Source organism: Nyctibius grandis, chromosome 15 (assembly GCF_013368605.1).
Source record: "Nyctibius grandis isolate bNycGra1 chromosome 15, bNycGra1.pri, whole genome shotgun sequence".
Taxonomy (NCBI): Eukaryota; Metazoa; Chordata; class Aves; order Nyctibiiformes; family Nyctibiidae; genus Nyctibius; species Nyctibius grandis.
Window position 1 is genome coordinate 13,229,856 of NC_090672.1, and position 18,603 is coordinate 13,248,458.

Genomic DNA, 18,603 nt, shown 5'->3' on the forward strand with positions numbered 1-18,603 from the left:
CAGGAGCTCCCCAAGCGCTGGGACGACACCAAGAAGCTCTCCCTGCGCACCAAGAAGAGCACGGCCCCCCTGCAAGCCGCCGAGGTCAACGTCATCCGCAGCAAGTGCCAGCAGTTGGAGGTGCCCACCGCGGGGCTGGGGGCGAGCCAGCAGCTTCCCGGCAGCGTGGGGAAGACCCTGCTGCCCTGCCCACTGCCCCGCTGAGCCCGTCCTCCCCGCGCAGGTCCAGCTGCACACCTTCCGCCAGAGGTTCCGTAAAAAAGCCCCTTTTTCCTACACTGACCAAGACCCCTACAGATCCTTGAAGAAGGTGAGGAAGGGGAGGACGCCAGGGCCACCGCTGTCCCCACTGGCACTGCCCGTGCCGCAGGGCTGGGGAGGGGCAGCCGCTCCAACTCCAGCTCCCAGCCCCGTGGGAGGGTCTGGCCCCGTGGCAGCGGCTGCCCCGTCCCCACACGCTGCAGCGGGGATGGAGCCATGGCTGGGGTAGGAGACACGTCCCTGGCACACAGACCCTGTCTGACACCTTTTCTTTTTCTCCGACCAGCAACAGAAGAACGTCGCCGCCATGGAGAGCGCCGTGGCAGCCCTGTCCAAGCTGTCCGGGCTGTTCGAAGTGTCGGTGCCGGAATACAAACAGCTCAAGGCGTGCCGCAGGGAGCTGTGCCTCATGAAGGAGCTCTGGGACATGATCCTCGTGGTAGGTGCTGCGGGGCGGGCGCGGGAGGCAGGAGCTCGGGGATGCGCAGGACGTGCTGCCGGGGTGTGCGGGGCTGAGGCCGTGACGAGCTGCCCCGTGCCCGCAGGCGGTGGCTGCCAGTAAGTCCACACGCAGTGACCAGGAGCCCTGGGCTCGGTGCTGGCCCCTGCGCCAGGGCACGATGCCCAACGCTGCCTCCGGGCAAGGGCTTGGCAGCAGGCTGCTGTTTGGCAGGCGTGGGCACCCTGTGTGGACACTCGGCGTGGGGACCCAGCGTGGGCACCCTGCGCCAGCTGGGCATCGCCAGCCAAAGGTGCAAAGTTGTTGTGGCCCCTCCGGGAGCCTCGTCGCCACGAGAGGTGGGATGAGACGTGGGGCAGGTTGTGCCAGCGTTAGAGCGGGTCTGCTGGCGCGGGGGCTGCACAGCCCAGCACGGGTGCAAGGGGTGGGCAGGAGCTATGTGGGCACACGCGGGAGGCACGGCAGGTGGGCAGGCGCTGGGTGTGTTTCTCTTCATCCTGGGCAGGAATGCTCACACGTCCTGTGAAAAATGTATTCCCGACTGCAGGTTAATAAGAGCATGGACACCTGGAAGACCACGAGGTGGAAGGAGATCAATGTCGAGCAGATGGATATCGACTGTAAGAAATTTGCTAAGGACATCCGGAGCTTGAATAAGGAGATGAGGAGCTGGGACGCGTTCACCGGGCTGGAGAACAGCGTGAAGAACATGATAACGTCCCTGCGCGCCGTGAACGAGCTGCAGAACCCGGCCATCAGGGACCGGCACTGGCAGGAGCTCATGCAGGCAACCAAGGTGCTCGCAGCCCTCCTGCCCTTCCCCGCCTGCAGCCCCTGGCCCGGGAGCTCCCGAGATTTGCACCCCTCAGGGGAAGGGGGCAATCTGTTTTAAAAGCTGGCCGTACACAAACATTTGTGTCGGGTCTTTAACCACGGGTGCTAATGAGCTCGTTTGGGCCGGCCACTGGCTGTGCCTCTCCGCGGAGGGGAGTCGTGTCCCGACGGCGCTGGTTCTGCTCCAGGTGAACTTCACCATGTCCAAGGACACGACCCTCGCAGATCTGCTGCAGCTGAACCTGCACAAGTTTGAGGATGAGGTTCGGGGCATTGTGGACAAAGCCGTGAAAGAGTCCGGGATGGAGAAGGTAAGTGGGGCTCAGTTCCTGCCCTGCCTTGCTGAGAGCTCTGCTCTGATGTGGCTCTGTGGCTGCTGGTGCTCGTGTTCCTGCTCCGGGGGCTGGAGCCCACACGCAGCGCAGCACCCGCGGAGCTCCTGCCCCGGAGGAGACGTTCCTGCCGCGGCCCTGCCTCCCCACGGGGCCCAGCTCAGCTCTCACACCCCGGCTGCAGGTGCTGAACACCCTGGACACCACCTGGGCCACGATGGAGTTCGAGCACGAGCCCCACGCCAGGACTGGCGTCCTGCTGCTCAAGTTGGATGAGATGCTCATCGAGACGCTGGAGGACAACCAAGTGCAGCTGCAGAATCTGATGACCTCCAAGTACCTGGCCTTCTTCCTCCAGGAGGTGTCGGGCTGGCAGCAGAAGCTGTCAACCACCGACTCCGTTATCAGCATCTGGTTCGAGGTGCAGAGGACGTGGAGTCACCTGGAAAGCATCTTCATCGGCTCCGAAGACATCCGCAACCAGCTGCCCGAGGACTCGAAGCATTTTGATGCTATCGACCGAGATTTCAAAGTGCGAAGCCCGTCACCCCCCCCGGGCCCCTGAGAGCTCGTAGCTGGTTCGAGTGGAGCTGAAGCACTTTCCCTCTTGCAGAAATTAATGACTGATGCGGTAAAAACTCCCAACGTGATTGAAGCTACAAACAAGCCTGGTCTCTACGACAAGCTGGAAGCACTGCAGAAAAGGTGAGGTGTGAGGGGTGCTGGTGAGGCGTTACGGAGAGGCCTCCCCGGCTGCTCTGGGGCCTGGAGGAGAGTCTGGGGTCTCCAAAGTGGCATCTGCCTCAGCACAGAACCACAGAACCATTTTGGCTGGAAAGGACCTTTAAGATCATCAGGTCCCACCATTAACCCAGCACTAACGTGACGAGGACCTAGCAAGAGCAAACACTGATATGTGGGGGGTTAACAGCAGGTTTTCCCCTTGTTTTCTGTTCCTGTCAGGCTGGCGGTCTGCGAGAAGGCTCTGGCTGAATACCTCGAGACCAAAAGACTGGCTTTTCCCCGATTCTACTTCGTTTCCTCCGCAGACCTGCTGGATATTTTATCTAACGGCAATGAGCCAGCTGAGGTATGGGCTAGACACAGCAGCCAGGCCTGTCTCTCGCTGACAACTTGTCACAGCAGTTTTAAAATGTTTTTCACCCTAACGGGCAGCACCCTGTCCCGGGGACCCCCGTTCTCGGGGCGCAGCACCCCGAGCCCCCTGCGGGAGTCAGGACCTTGACCTTGGCCGTGCCTCTGTCCCCAGGTGTCCCGGCACCTGCCGAAGCTGTTCGACAGTCTGGCTAAACTGAAGTTCAAGAAGAGTCCGGACAAGAAGCCCCTGAAGGTCGGGCTGGGGATGTTCAGCAGGGACGAGGAGTACGTGCCCCTCGACGCAGAGTGTGACCTGTCTGGCCAGGTCAGCCGAGCTCCGCGGAGCCTCTGCGCGCAGGGACGGGGCGGGCAGGGTCAGGACGGGGACGAGCCCTGTGCTTGCTGTGCGCTGACAGCCTGGCAGCGGTTTTTAAATGCAATCGTGAAGTCTTTTAGCCAAAAAAAAACCCCAGAAATGGGATCTGCATTGTGGGTGTAGAGCAGCTCTGCAGCAGCTCGGTCACACAGACCCACTTCAGCCTCGCAGCCCCGCCGGGGTTCTCCCCGCTCTGTCCTTCACCCCCAGCCCGTGCTCCATAACCTGCCACGGGAGGGGACGGGTACCGGGGTCATTCCTGCAGCTCGTTGTGGCGCGCAGAGCCGCTCGCCCCCTGCCCCGAGGCCGCACAGCCCAGCCCCAGGCGAGGACCCACTCACTCAGGGTCTGCGGGATGTGACCCTCCAGGTCGAGGTGTGGCTGAACCGGGTGCTGGCCAGCATGCGCTCCACCCTGCGGGCCCTCATCCCCGAGGCCGTGGGCACCTATGAGGAGAAGCCGCGGGAGCAGTGGGTGCTCGACTACCCGGCTCAGGTGGGGGCCGCGGCGCGGGGCCGGGCTGGCCGCTGGCTCGTGAGCCGAGGAGGGGCTGGCACCTGCCCCAGCCTTCGCAGGATGGTGTTTTTTCCCTTTATGGCCACGTTTTCTCCCTGTGGTTCACTGCAGGTCGCTCTGACGTGCACCCAGATCTGGTGGACCACGGAAGTGGGCATTGCCTTCTCGGAGCTGGAGGAGGGCTACAAGAGCGCGATGCAGGACTACAACAAGAAGCAGGTTGGTGTCCCCGGGGCCTGGGCTGGAGCCGGGGGGCACGGGGGGATGGACAGGGTGAGATGTCGTTTTGCTGTTCCTCATTCCTTCCCTCCCTCAGGTTGCTCAGCTGAACGCGCTGATTTCCCTGCTCATCGGGACCCTGACCGCCGGCGACAGGATGAAGATCATGACGATCTGCACCATCGACGTCCACGCCAGGGACGTCGTGGCCAAAATGATCCTTGCGAAGGTATTTGTTGCGAGAGGGTGTTTTTACCGCTTTGTTTCCTGGCACTTCTGAGCAGAGATTTCCTGTTGGTTTGTTGCTTTCCAATATTTTCAAAGTCTCTTGAGCGTGTGAGGAAACCACCCGTGGGGTGTTGGGGTGCGCGCGAGCTGGGGAGGTGACGGCACGGCCGGGGTCAGACGAGGCTGGGCCGGGTCTCGTGCAAAGCCGGGTCCAGGAGCAGCTTTGCTGGTTCCTGCCGCGCTGGGTGGGAGCCTCGGGGCAGGGCTGTGCCCTGCGGTCAGCGGGCACGGGGCGGGCTGTGCCCCGCGGAGGGACGGTCCTCACCCACCCCAGTGCTGCTCCGGGGCCCGTTCGCACGCTCTCCTTGTGTACGGAGGTGACAAACGGTCCCGCCGCGTGTTTGGGAGCTCGCTGTGCCCGGGGTGGGGCCGGGGCAGGTCCCTGCCCACCCTTGGCACGTGGCTGCTCCGCAGGTGGAGAGCGCCCAGGCGTTCACCTGGCAGTCCCAGCTCCGGCACCGCTGGGATGAGGACAAGAAGCACTGCTACGCCAACATCTGCGACGCCCAGCTCCAGTACTCGTACGAGTACCTGGGGAACACCCCGCGGCTGGTCATCACCCCCCTGACGGATCGGTAGGGGCCCGGCTCCCCACTCATCCCACGGGGTCGGCTCCGTGCCCACTGCCGGCACCGCTCAGCCCTGCCCGCCCTCCCCTCCGCAGGTGCTACATCACCCTGACGCAGTCCCTCCACCTCTTCATGGGGGGGGGCCCCCGCCGGCCCCGCGGGCACCGGCAAGACGGAGACCACCAAGGACCTGGGCCGGGCGGTGGGCATGATGGTCTACGTCTTCAACTGCTCCGAGCAGATGGACTACAAGGTAGGGTGTGGGGGAGCGGGGCGGCGGCACCGAGGCAAGAGCTGTGGGGTGTCCACCGAGACAAGGTGGGGGACCCTCTTTCGGGGGCACCGCTGCAGCGTGCACCCCCCCTTTGGCTGCAGTGCCCAGCGCCGGTGCCCTGGAGCTGCTCTCCTCTCTCATGTGGGTCCGGCAGCAGGTCCCGGTGCCATGCCACGCCGCTCGCTCCCACCACGGCTCCGGCCAGCGCGTGGCTCTGGCAGCCCTGGGAGGCTGTAACACTGCGGGTCGTTTCCCCGGGGAACAGCACAAACCATAAAAGCAAGAGCAGGTCCCAGCCCTGGGGCTTCCTTACCCCCCCCACGCCACAGCCCCCCGTGGAAGCCCCGTGGCTGACGCCCGTCTCTGGCACTTTCTCCCCAGTCCTGCGGCAACATCTACAAGGGGCTGGCTCAGACGGGCGCCTGGGGCTGCTTCGACGAGTTCAATCGCATCTCGGTGGAGGTTCTGTCCGTGATCGCCGTGCAGGTACGCACCCACCCGGCGGCAGCGGGGGGCCGGTGGGGCTGGACGAGCCTCTGAGGTTCCAGCTCGCTGAACGTGGTCTCAGTTAAACCTGACCTTCGAAGGGATGGTTCGCAGTGTGACGTTGGGAGGCAAACGGAGGGGAAGCGCGGGAGCACGGAGGCTTTGGGCACGTCTAAGATCACACAGCCCAGCTGCGTCCCATCCCAGTGACCCGTCACCCCCCCGCCGGCTCTGCCACCGCCTGGGACGGGGCGTCGCGGTGCCTGGGAAGGAGCTGGTGTAGGGGCAGCTCTCCCGAGCCTGGGGGTCGCTGCGCTGCCGTGGCTCCGGCGACATCTCAGCATTATTTCTCTCCTGCCAGGTGAAATGTGTCCAAGACGCAATTCGCGCCAAGAAGAAAACGTTCAACTTCCTGGGCGAGACGATCGCTCTGGTCCCGTCGGTCGGGCTGTTCATCACCATGAACCCGGGCTACGCCGGGCGGACGGAGCTGCCGGAAAATTTAAAAGCCCTGTTCAGGTACGTGCGGCAGCCGGGTCAGCGTCACCGGCCGTCTCTGCGGTGATCCTCGCGTGCTGCATCCACAGCACGACCTCAGCCGGTGCCAGCGAGGGTGTTTGTGTGTGCTGATGGCCCCTTGCGTAAGGGCGACCGTGGCACCCAGGACAGCCCTGCTCAGAGCCCCTGGGAGAGCTGCGCTGCTCAGCCCGGGGTGGGTAATTGCCACCTCTGGCTAAAATCTGATGGAGAATAAGAAAAAAAGGATGGTCGGGTGCTGGTAGGGGTGGCCCAGGGATGCTGTGGGATGTCTGTCCTTGGAGGAACTCCAAATGTGACTGGAGGAGGCCCAGGGTGACCTGATCCAGCTGTGACGTGAGCCCTGCCTGGAGCAGGACGCTGGACAAGACCCCCCCAGAGAGCCCATCCAGCGAGAATTACTGCCCGGTTCTCTGACGCAGGGAATGATTTATATTGAAAACACGAATTCTTGCTGACTGCGGAAGGGTGAGGGGGCGTGCACAGCCCTGCTGACCTGCTGCCGCCCTTCTCCAGACCCTGCGCCATGGTGGTCCCCGATTTCGAACTGATCTGTGAGATCATGCTCGTCGCAGAGGGTTTTATTGATGCCAAGCTTCTCGCGAGGAAGTTCATCACTTTGTACACGCTCTGCAAAGAGCTACTGTCTAAACAGGTAATTAACGATGTCGCAAGGTTCTGTGAGACAGAAGAGTTTGTTTGAATGTCAAATCTGATGGGTTGTAGTGGGATTGCTGGTTGGAACGTGCTGGGTGACGTTCTGCATGGTTCAGGTCTATGGCTGGTGCATCATATGGCATAATTCTGCCTTCTGGAAGAGATCAAGAGTCCAAAAATAGAATAGAATAGAATAGAATAGAATAGAATAGAATAGAATAGAATAGAATAGAACAGAACAGAACACAGCTAGTTAAATGAGAGCATCCAGATATTATTCATCTTGGCAGAAGTGATTTACAACAAAAACGTGCTCCCAGGAAGCAAGCCAGGCTGCTGCTCACCCCGTGGCTGAGCTTGTCTCGTAAACCAGCTCGCTTTCAGCCTGCTGGGCACGGTGTGGGTGCCCCAGTGCGGGGCGGTGGCCGGGGTGTCCCTCTGCAGTGCTGTTCACAGCAGTTGTCCCTCACCAAGGTGGGACTGTAACACTTTGCTGCCTGTCGGCAGGACCACTACGACTGGGGGCTGCGGGCTGTCAAGTCCGTGCTGGTGGTAGCTGGCTCCCTGAAGAGAGGGGACCCCAGCCGTGCCGAGGACCAAGTTCTGATGAGAGCTTTACGAGACTTCAACATCCCCAAGATCGTGACAGACGACTTGCCCGTCTTCATGGGGCTGATTGGAGACCTGTTCCCAGCCCTGGACGTCCCCAGGAAGAGGGACCCCGACTTTGAGAAGGTGCAAGTGCAGGCGCAGCCCTGGTGACATCCAGCCCTGGGCAGTGTCCAGAGGCTGAAGGTCCATTTGGCGCTTCTGGGGGCGGGTGGCTCGTCTCTGGGGTCTCGCCGGGGCCGTGCCGGCTGCCTGTGGCCAGCGCCCGCTCTCCTTCCCAGGTCATCAGGCAGTCCGTGCTGGAGCTGAAGCTGCAGGCGGAGGAGAGCTTCGTGCTGAAGGTGGTGCAGCTGGAGGAGCTGCTGCAAGTGAGACACTCCGTCTTCGTCGTCGGCAACGCCGGCTGCGGCAAGTCCCAGGTAGCTGCCAACCCCCCCCACCGGGGACGTGGGTCTCCTCCTGCCCTGGCCACGCACATCCCATGGCCTCCGCCAGCTGCACCAGCACATCTGGGCAGGGGACGGCAGCACGGCAGCACCCACGGCCACGCCGGGCCCTCCGGCACCATGGGTGGGAGCAAGGCTCCGCGCTGCGGCTGCGGGAAGGGTGCCGAGGGCTGCCCACATGGTTCCCTCCCGCAGGTGCTGAGATCGCTCAACAAGACGTACCAGAACATGAAGCGGAAGCCGGTCACCGTGGACCTCGACCCGAAGGCTGTGACCTGCGATGAGCTGTTCGGGGTCATTCACCCATCCACGCGAGAGTGGAAGGACGGTGAGACACCAGCGCTTGTTTCCTTACCCCGGGTGGGACCTGGCACAAACCGTCCTTCAGCGGTGGCTGGCAGGCAGGGAAATACCTTCATAAACCATGAGTCTTTGTGGTGTGGTGCTGGAATGGGAAGACCTTTTCCTGGGGCTTTTTACTGGGGTGTGAGGGAGGAGGAACGTGTTTCAGGGAAGCCCCCAGTCCTGCGTGTCCCTCAGCAAATGTGCCGTGAGTGGAAAGGGCTGCAAAGGGCAAACCCACGTGTCTCTCTGTGGGGCAGGTCTGTTTTCTTCAGTGATGCGTGACCTGGCCAACATCACACATAAGGGGCCCAAGTGGATCATCCTTGATGGAGACATTGACCCCATGTGGATCGAGTCCCTGAACACGGTCATGGATGACAATAAGGTTGGTGCCATCACACCCCAGGAGCTTTGCTTGCTCATTAACTCGGGGTGATCAGCTTGTGTTTGTGCCTGGGCCCCAAGATCAGGGCATCCCCCCGTGACGGGCTGCTTTCCCCAGGTTCTCACCTTGGCCAGCAACGAGCGCATCCCCCTCAACCCCACCATGCGGCTCCTCTTCGAGATCAGCCACCTGCGGACGGCCACGCCGGCAACCGTGTCCCGGGCGGGGATCCTCTACATCAACCCCACGGACCTGGGCTGGAACCCGTGAGCCGGGGATGGGATGGGATGGGATGGGATGGGATGGGATGGGACGGGGCGGGTGCTGGCCTCCTGCGTGCTCACCTGCAGCCCTGCCCATCCCTCCTGCAGCATTGTGACCAGCTGGATTGAGACGAGGACAGTGAAGTCCGAGAAGGTCAATTTGAGCATCCTCTTTGAGAAGTACCTGCCGGTGTGCCTAGAGAAGGTCACGTCTGGATTCAAGAAGATCACACCAGTCCCCGAGGTGACGGTGATCCAGACGGTGCTGTACCTGCTGGATTGCCTGCTGACGCCGCAGACCGCCCCGCCGGACTCGCCCCGGGAGCTCTACGAGCTCTACTTCGTCTTCGCCTGCGCCTGGGCCTTTGGCGGGGCCATGTTCCAGGACCAGGTACGGCTGCGGGACCAAGCACTCGCCCCAGAGCATCCTGCCCCGCTCGGGCCCGCGGCTGCGTCCCGTCGGGAAACGCTGAAGCAACGACACTGGCTGGTGTCTGAGTATTTCTGTGTTTGGTTCCCCCAGCTCGTGGATTATCGCCTGGAGTTCAGCAAGTGGTGGGTGAGCCAGTTCAAAACCGTCAAGTTTCCTTCCCAGGGGACAATTTTTGACTATTACATTGATCCGGAAACGAAGAAATTCACACTCTGGACTGGGAAAGTGCCCAAGTTCGAACTCGATCCCGACGTCCCTTTACAGGTATTTCCCACCAGCTCTCGGTGTTGGTGTGTTGGTTGTTTATTGCTCCGTGGCCTTCCCCTGGGCAGGTGCAGGGCTCGGGGCTGGCGGCACCCGGCAAACCCCGCGGCTTTGGGTGGTTCTGCTTCACCCTGCGGAAACCACAGCAGGAGCTGCAAGCTGCAACTCTTCTTTTTTATTTCAGAGTAACCTGTGTCTTCGTAGCTTCTCATAAAGTAATTCTAACTATTGCCTGAATGCAAAAACATACTTTAAAACCTTATTTGTATGTTTGGTGAAATGCTGCCCTGAGGGAGGGGGATGTCAGGGAAAGGGAGAGGGGCCGTGGCCGCGTTTGGCCAGACCCCGGGACAGCTCCAGGAACTGCGCTGGGTTGTTCTGCCTCAATAACTCGGTTTTTTGGTCAGAAAGTCTTTAGAATAACCAAGCGCCTGAGACCTTTTGCTTTAGAGAGGGACCAGGTTTGTCCGGAGGGAGAGCATCTCCAGCCGGCGCTGCCGGGACAGCCAGGCGAGCCCTCGGGCACGCTGCCAGCAGCTCGGCCAGGAAACCCAGCTCTGCCTGCGGCCGCGGACCCCGGCAGCGCGGGGCGGGCTGGGGGCTGACGGCGCCGTGTCCCCAGGCCTCCGTGGTGCACACGGCCGAGACCATCCGCCTTCGCTACTTCATGGACCTGCTGGTGGAGAAGCAGCGGCCGGTGATGCTGGTGGGGAACGCGGGGACGGGGAAGTCGGTCCTGATGCGGGACAAGCTGGAGGCGTTCGGCACGGACGAGTACCTCGTGCAGTCGGTGCCCTTTAACTTCTACACCACCTCGGCCATGCTGCAGGGTAAGGCTGGCCAGCGCCGGCAGCCGGCCCCGCGCCAGGCTGTGCCACACGGCCCCGTTGCCCACCCGCCCCTCTCCCTGCAGCCGTCCTGGAGAAGCCCCTGGAGAAGAAATCAGGGAGGAACTACGGCCCACCCGGGACCAAGAGGCTGATCTACTTCATCGACGACATAAACATGCCGGAGGTGGACAAGTACGGCACCGTGGCACCGCACACACTCATCCGGCAGCACATGGACCACGGGCACTGGTGGGTGCCCAGCCGGCAGCCCCTGTGCCACGCTGCCGGGAAGGCTGCTGTGGTGGTGGGGGGTTTGGGGCCAGGTCTGGCCATGGGGCGCGGGAAGGGCCCCGTGCAGCATCACCAAGAGTGGTGCCAGGCTTTGCCGAGGGATCCCTGCTCCCACATCCCCCCCTGACAGAGCTCCACGGGGCTGGTGGGGCACAGCCCCACTGGGGGAACCTGTCCCTGGGGAGAGTGTCACAGTGCCGGTCCCTGCACAGGTACGACAGGAGCAAACTGACCCTGAAGGACATTCACAACTGCCAGTACGTGGCCTGCATGAACCCGACCGCAGGGTCCTTCACCATCGACCCCCGGCTGCAGGTACGCAGGGCCGCGGGGCTGGGGCTGTGCCCCAGTGGGTTCACTCCAGGGAACCGGAGCCCGGAGGGGCTGGGATGAGGTGGGATGGGGTGGGATGTGGTGGGACGGGGTGGGATGTGGTGGGGGACCTCGCTGTGCCCGCTGGCTGTACAGGGCAAAGCTCCCGCCTGAATTTCTGCCCCTCGCTGCAGCGGCACTTCTGTGTCTTCGCCCTGAGCTTCCCGGGCCAGGAGGCCCTGCAGAGTGTGTACAGCACCATCCTGGACCAGCACCTGGCCCTGCACAGGATGCCGCCGGCGGTCCAGAGGCTGCAGCCCCAGCTGGTAGCGGCAGCGCTGGGTGAGCCCCCGCCGTGCCGGGGGGTGGGAAGGTGGCACGTGGACCCCGGGGAACCCCCCCAGCGCCCTGGGAGCCCCACGCTGCACCCCTGCGTCACCATGCAGTGAAACCCCCGTCCCTGCTTCTCTCCTGTCCACGTCCAAAACGCAGGATCGTGTCCCAGAAACTGTCACACTAAAGCCTTGTCCTACCCCTGAGTGGGGAGCAAACCGGGCTCGGGGGTCCCACGGGGGCTGTGGTGGTCTCTGCCCGCCTGCTCACCCCCTCTTCCTGCCCACAGCCCTCCACCAGAAGGTCTCCTCCACCTTCTTGCCAACAGCCATCAAGTTCCACTACCTCTTCAACCTCCGGGATCTCTCCAACATCTTCCAGGTAGTGGGAGGGCTGATTCCTCTAAAGCATCCTTATTCCTTCCTCTCCTTCATCGCGCACCCTTGCAGCGCACCATGTCCTTGAAAAGACCGTGGCCTCTCCCCAAAGCCAACCTCTAAACTCAGCTCTGAGTAGCAGTAAAATAACCCCGAGGACTGAGGGGTTTGTGTGTTTGTCAGGGTCTGCTGTTCTCCACCCCCGAATGCCTGAAAAGCCCCGTGGACTTGGTGCGTCTCTGGCTCCACGAAGCGGAGAGGGTGTACGGAGACAAGCTCGTCGACGAGGGGGATCAAAAGGGCTTCGGGAAGATACTGGTGGACACCTGCAAAAAGTTCTTTAATGTAAGTTGTGCTGGAAAATGAGGGCTGCGCTGCCGGGCTGAGCTCCACCATGGGCTCGACGGTGGCTCGGGCAACGGTGCCCCACGGCCGAGCCCCACAGCCGGCATCGCCTCTCGCAGGAGCTCGGGGAAGACCTGGTGTTCGCCAAGCCCAACATCTACTGCCACTTCGCCCAGGGCGTGGGGGAGCCCAAGTACCTGCCGGTGCCGAGCTGGCCGGCCCTGAACAAGCTGCTGGGGGAAGCCTTGGACAGCTACAACGAGGTGAACGCAGCGATGAACCTGGTGAGTGCCGAGCTGCGGGCAGCTCCGCGCCGGGGCACCGCAGGGATGCGGCCGCGGCATCGCTCTCGCTCGGGTTTGTACGGTGTGGGGCATTCGCTGCTGTCCTGGTTTCGGGGGGATAACATTATAGAGTCAATTTTCTGTTACATTTGGGTTCGGTGTGTGCCCAGCTGTGGGCTGGTAATCAAGGGCATCAGCTAAACCCGGGGCAGCTGCCCCAGGCTGCCCCAGGTGTGTTCTATGGCATTAATGTCAGGTCACTATAAATGGGGAAGCTGCTGGGGATGGGGGCTCTCTTTTCTCCTCCTTCCTCCTCCTTCCTCCTCCTTCCTCCTCCTTCCTCCTCCTTCCTCCTCCTTCCTCCTCCTTCCTCCTCCTTCCTCCTCTCTCTCCTCCCCTCTCTCCTCCCTGGAGTGACTTGCCACCACTCTGTGGGCTAAGTATAATTGTGTGTCTTTTGTATTAGCATCAATATTGGTTTTCTTATTTTATTCAATCTGTTTAAATTTCAGTCCCCGAGTCTCCCTCCTTCTCCCCATTCCCTTTCTCAGCTGGGGAGGGGTCTTGGGTGACAGAACAACTGGTTCTTGCTCAGCCCCGAGCGCTGGCTGAACGGACACAGCTGCTTTTCCTCCTGCGATTCAGAATATCGACCCTTCGCCTCCTGTTTTCTTCAGGTGCTCTTCGAAGACGCCGTGTCTCACGTTTGCAGAATCAGTCGGATCTTAGAGTCTCCGCGGGGCAACGCGCTGCTGGTGGGGGTGGGCGGCAGCGGGAAGCAGAGCCTGGCACGGCTGGCAGCGTTCATCAGCAACCTGAGCGTGTTCCAGATCACGCTGAGGAAAGGCTACGGCGTCCCAGACCTGAGGGTGAGCACAGCTTCCCCCCGGCCGCCCGCCCGCGGGACGGACCCTGCCACCGCGGAGCGGTGCCAAGCCCTGCAGCGGCTCCGGTGCCGGGGGTGGGCATGGGGGGCTCAGCTCGGCTCTGCCGTGTCTGGGCACCGTGCAATCCCCTCAGAGGTGCTTTCTGAACCCCCACAGTCCTGCTCCAAGGGGCCACAGTGTTTCCCCGGGCAGACGTGGTGCAGGCAGCCCTGGCAGCTGGCCCCGTCCCCAAGCAGGGCAGCGGGCACCCAGCCCCTTCCCAGCGGCACCCTCCTGGCCCCCCGGGGTGGCCGAGGGGCACCGGGCTGTGCCGAGCCGGTCACTTCGGAGAACAGCCTGGGGGGCTGAACGCGGGGGTGACAGTTTGTGTCTCCACGCAGGCGGATCTCGCCTCCCAGTACATCCAGGTGGCCGTGAAGAACGTCCCCACCGTGTTCCTGATGACGGACTCCCAGGTCGCTGAAGAATCCTTCCTGGTGCTGATCAACGACTTCTTGGCGTCCGGGGAAGTGCCGGGGCTTTTTCAGGATGATGAACTGGAAACTGTTATCAGTGCCATGAGGCCCCACGTGAAGTTCCTTGGACTGCCAGACACGAGGGAAAGCTGCTGGAAATTTTTTATAGAAAAAGTCAGGCGTCAGCTAAAGGTGGGTGTTCACCCGGGAGGGGGGTTTGTCGCTGCTCCCGACTCACCTGATCCAAACCCCCTTTGCAGGCAGGGCACAGAGAACCGTGGTTTCATTACCCGGTGATGGGTTTGGGTGAAAGGTGTTTCCAAAGGCTCCCCAGCCCCCGGGGCACGGCTCTGCCCACCCCTGTGCTCACCTCCCCTGCGGCACAGAGGGGTGGGCAGCCTCCGCGGCCACGAGCCAGGGCCGGGCTGTGCTGGGCGCTCGCGGGGACACCAACACAGGCACCAAAGGGGCTCCGGTGCCGGCCTCGACCCCTCTGAGAGGCGCAGGGTGCACAGTCACAGCCCATCTCCTGTGTGCTGGGAAGGGGAGTTAGCGGGCGGGAGGCAAAGTCTCAAGCAGAAGAGCCCACGGCGGTGCTCTGGCCACCCCGCGTGAGCTCGGCTCCCGGCAGCGGGGCCACCCCACTCACCCACCGTGCTCTGCCCCAGGTGATCCTCTGCTTCTCCCCCGTGGGCTCCACCCTGCGGGTGCGGGCGAGGAGGTTCCCCGCCGTGGTCAACTGCACGGCCATCGACTGGTTCCACGAGTGGCCGGAGGATGCGCTCGTGTCCGTCAGCAGCAGGTTCCTGGAGGAGACGGGGGACATCGAGGTGAGCCGGGACCCTGGTGGGTGCGTGCCCTGTCCCGGGGGGCCGGGGAAGCCAGGCTGCTGTGGGCAGCGCCCTGCCCCTCTGCTGCACTCCTGGCTGCAGCGTGCCCGGGGGTGGGGGTCTGGCACGATCGGGGGGTGCTGGGGATGGGGTCTGGGGTGAGCTCACAGCCAGCTCCAGCGTCAGAGCCTGCAGCCCCACACCATGCAGGTGGGGATGAACCTTTCCTCGTGTCCCCTTTGTCCTTAAAACACCACCATAAATAACAGCCTGGAAGCAGCAGCTTTTCCCCAGCGCAGCCCGGGTCAGCCGGGGGGATCAGAGCCAGGGAAGCCAGAGCTGGGCTTAAGAGCCAGCGTCGTTAGTGCCGCGATCACCGACATTTCTCAGCCGCGCGCTCACTGTCCGTGTTCTGGTGCAGCCCGAGGTCAAGGTCTCCATCAGCCACTTCATGTCCCACGTCCACATGAGCGTTAAGGAGATGTCCAAGACCTACCTGGCCGTGGAGAGACGCTATAATTACACCACGCCCAAGACGTTCCTGGAGCAGATAAAGCTCTACCAAAACCTGCTGTCGAAGAAACGGAGCGAGCTCGCTGCCAAGATCGACAGACTGGAGAAGGGGCTGGCGAAGCTGCTGAGCACGAAGTCGCAGGTGCCTGCCCGCAGCGGGTCTGACGCGGGGGGACGAGAGGAGGCGCATCCCTGCGGGGCGGTCACGGTGGCCGTGATGTCCCCGAGCCGTCCCGGCCAGGCAGGGCTCGGCAGGACCAGCCCTCTGACCCTCTCCATCTCTCCCCCCGCCAAGGTGGACGACCTGAAAGCCAAGCTGGCGACTCAGGAGGCGGAGCTGAAGCAGAAGAACGAGGACGCGGACAAACTGATCCACGTGGTGGGCGTCGAGACGGAGAAGGTCAGCAGGGAGAAAGCCATCGCTGACGAGGAGGAGATGAAGGTCCAGGCCATCAACACGGTGCGTGGTGCTGAGCTGGTGCCCACCGCGCCAGGGCCCGACGCAGGACAGGGCAGCACGAGCTGTCAGCTCCAGCTGCTCAACTCATCCCGTCCCTTCGCCTCCCCAGAACGTGACCGAGAAGCAGCGAGCCTGCGAGACCGACCTGGCCAAAGCGGAGCCGGCGCTCGTGGCCGCCCAGAAGGCCCTCGACACTCTCAACAAGGTGGGCGACCCCTCGGTGGGCAACGGGTCCCTGACTGTGCCGGCGTCCCCGTGCCGGGGCGATGCTCAGCATCCCTGCGGTCCCTTCCCAGAACAACCTGACAGAGCTGAAGTCCTTCGGGTCCCCGCCCCAAGCCGTGGTGAACGTGACGGCGGCCGTGATGGTCCTGACGGCTCCCAGGGGCAAGATACCGAAGGACAGGAGCTGGAAGGCAGCAAAAGTCATGATGGGCAAAGTAGACACTTTCCTTGATGCCTTGAAGAAGTTTGACAAGGAGAACATCCCCGAGGCCTGTCTCAAGGCGTTTCAGTGAGTCCATGGCCGGTTCCTGCCCCCTTCCCTGCCCTGGGCGGGGTGTCCAGGGGAGACCCTCACCCAGGAGCGCAGCAGGGCTTGAGGGGCAGGGTGGGATCCAGGCGCTGGCTCTGCCCTCCCCACCCACTGCCCCAGCCCCGGCAGGAGCAGGATGGGGCCGTCGGCAGCCACAGCACGGCGTGTCCTGCCGTTCCAGGCCCTACCAGTCAGACCCCAGCTTCGACCCCGAGTTCATCATGTCCAAGTCGACGGCCGCCGCGGGCCTGTGCGCCTGGTGCCTGAACATCGTCCGCTTCTACGAGGTGTTCTGCGAGGTGGAGCCCAAGCGGCAGGCGCTGGAGGCGGCCAACGCCGAGCTGGCGGAGGCGCAAGAAAAACTCAGTCGCGTGAACAAAAAAGTTGCGGTGAGTGCGTGTCCCCCCCGCAGCCACCGGCACCTCGGCTGCGGGTCACGGCCAGGAGCCAAAAATGAGCAAGAAAGGTTGTTATAATCCCCGTGACTATAACATGTTGTGATGCCGGGGGCTGCTGCGGAGCCCTCCTGGGGTCACTGTGGATGTGTTTGTCTTTGGAAGGACCTGAACGCCAACCTGGCAGCTCTCACCGCGCGGTTTGAGAAAGCGACAGCTGAAAAAATCAAATGTCGGCAGGAGGCTGATGCCACCAACCACGTCATCACGTTGGCCAACAGGTACCGTGCACGCGCCGGCTCCGGACGCACCGGGACTGACTGCTGCTCCCTGGCACTGCCCGATGACAAGGGTAGAGGGGCCCTGGAAGCATCAGAGCCCCCCCCCACCCTCCCCAAGTTAACAAATCCCAAGTATGAATTGGGTGAGAAATTGGGGCGGGGGGACGCAGCCGTGGGTGACGGCAGCCCGCTGCCCAGAGCAGGGTTTGGTGATGGCCACCCCGGGGCACCGTGGCCGGCCCCCCCACCCTGCGCAGCACCGGGAGCAGCCACCGCAGCAGCCCCCGTCTCCTCTGCCCCCCCAGGCTCATGAGGGGCCTGGCCTCCGAAAACGTCCGCTGGGCTGAGTCGGTGGAGACGCTCCGCAGGCAGGAGGAGACGGTGTGTGGGGACGTGCTGCTGGTCTCAGCCTTCGTGTCCTACGTCGGCTACTTCACCAAGAAGTACCGGGCCGAGCTGCTGGAGAAGTGCTGGGTCCCCTTCCTCAGCGGGCTGGCGGTGAGCAGCCACGGGCCCCGTCCCGGGGAGCCCAGGGCTCCTTCCCCCCCGTGCCCGCCAGCACCGAGGGGCTCCCGCTCCTCCGTGGCCAGGCACCCAACGGCCCCTCCCCGGCAGGTGCCCATCCCCATCACCCCCGGACTGGACCCCCTCAGCCTCCTCACCGACGCTGCCGACGTGGCTGCCTGGAGCAACCAGGGGCTGCCCGGTGACCGCACGTCCACCGAGAACGCCGCCGTCCTCTGCCACACCGAGCGGTGGCCCCTGGTCGTGGACGCCCAGCTCCAGGGCATCAAGTGGATCAAGAACAAGTACGGGGAGGAGCTGCGGGCCATCCGCCTGGGCCAGAAGAGGTGGGTCAGGGGGCTCCGCGGGGTCCCACCGGGGCTGGCCAGGCTCCGCGGGGTCCCACCGGGGCGCAGAGGCTGGGGGGGGGTCGCCCGAGCTCCCCACCGCGCTCGCCCCACACCGTGGTCCCCTCCCCTCCCACTGCAGCTACCTGGACACCATCGAGCGGGCGGTTTCCGAAGGACAGACGCTGCTGATCGAGGACATTGGCGAGAGCGTGGAGCCGGTGCTGGACCCCTTGCTGAGCAGGACCACCACCAAGAAGGGCAGGTCAGCGCGCCCGTTGCGCTGGGGCCGAGGGGCTTCACGTGCTCCGAGCAGCCGCTGCTGCCCTGCGACGCCGACTGACGCCCCTCGGCACGACAGCAGCGGGGGCCCGATCCTCCCCCCCGCACCCGAGAGCCTCTGGCCACGTCCCCCAGTTCTCCCCGGTATTTCCCGGTGGGGACACTGCAGTTGATGTGACTCTTGGACCGTTCTGGTCCGCAGAGTCCAGTTCACGGAGTGATTTAAGAGCGTGTTCCCTGGTGCACCTGCAAGAAGGTGTGATTAAGGGGAGGGTTTTCTTGGCAGACACAGAAGCTATTCCACGGCGGGGCTTTTGCTGAGAGTCCCCTGCCCCATCTCCCCTGCCCCCCGCAGCGCTCCCTGCCCCGGGCACCACCGACCCTCCTGGCCGCGTGCCCGGGGTCTGGCGAGGGCTGGTCCCCTGGGACTGCAGGGACGGGGCTCTGGGGCTGCCGGGGAGGGATCTGCGCCGCCGTGGCACGGTGCCTGCAAGCGGCACGAGCCCAGCAGGGCCACCCCCGGTCCCTTCTGCTCCTCTGCCCCTTGCCCTGCCAGGGCTCTTTGGGCCCTTCTGCCCTCGCTACGCGTTTTCCCGACCAGTGAAATACATCCCGAATACAGCACGCGGGTTGAGGGTTTCTGTCTGTGAGGAGCGTGTACAGAAATTAATTTGTTTAATTAACTGAACA

General features: G+C 63.3%; 1 protein-coding gene across 1 annotated transcript in view; it reads left to right on the forward strand.

The window, feature by feature from the left end:
• DNAH17 (dynein axonemal heavy chain 17) overlaps positions 1–18,603 on the forward strand; it is a 34,674-nt gene that overhangs the window by 8,240 nt on the left and 7,831 nt on the right. The window contains 44 exon segments of the mRNA XM_068413615.1: positions 4–120; positions 224–310; positions 548–700; positions 1,269–1,517; positions 1,744–1,866; positions 2,072–2,419; positions 2,501–2,592; positions 2,851–2,977; positions 3,158–3,310; positions 3,731–3,856; positions 3,989–4,096; positions 4,194–4,325; positions 4,799–4,959; positions 5,049–5,088; positions 5,090–5,206; positions 5,609–5,713; positions 6,075–6,232; positions 6,767–6,905; positions 7,415–7,642; positions 7,798–7,935; positions 8,158–8,290; positions 8,565–8,692; positions 8,810–8,958; positions 9,064–9,346; positions 9,479–9,652; positions 10,275–10,482; positions 10,566–10,731; positions 10,986–11,088; positions 11,280–11,427; positions 11,708–11,799; positions 11,979–12,140; positions 12,260–12,424; positions 13,102–13,293; positions 13,692–13,958; positions 14,435–14,596; positions 15,018–15,251; positions 15,405–15,569; positions 15,679–15,774; positions 15,866–16,083; positions 16,286–16,493; positions 16,665–16,780; positions 17,086–17,278; positions 17,396–17,631; positions 17,774–17,896. Of these exon segments, the coding sequence (XP_068269716.1) occupies positions 4–120; positions 224–310; positions 548–700; positions 1,269–1,517; positions 1,744–1,866; positions 2,072–2,419; positions 2,501–2,592; positions 2,851–2,977; positions 3,158–3,310; positions 3,731–3,856; positions 3,989–4,096; positions 4,194–4,325; positions 4,799–4,959; positions 5,049–5,088; positions 5,090–5,206; positions 5,609–5,713; positions 6,075–6,232; positions 6,767–6,905; positions 7,415–7,642; positions 7,798–7,935; positions 8,158–8,290; positions 8,565–8,692; positions 8,810–8,958; positions 9,064–9,346; positions 9,479–9,652; positions 10,275–10,482; positions 10,566–10,731; positions 10,986–11,088; positions 11,280–11,427; positions 11,708–11,799; positions 11,979–12,140; positions 12,260–12,424; positions 13,102–13,293; positions 13,692–13,958; positions 14,435–14,596; positions 15,018–15,251; positions 15,405–15,569; positions 15,679–15,774; positions 15,866–16,083; positions 16,286–16,493; positions 16,665–16,780; positions 17,086–17,278; positions 17,396–17,631; positions 17,774–17,896 (7,022 nt within the window).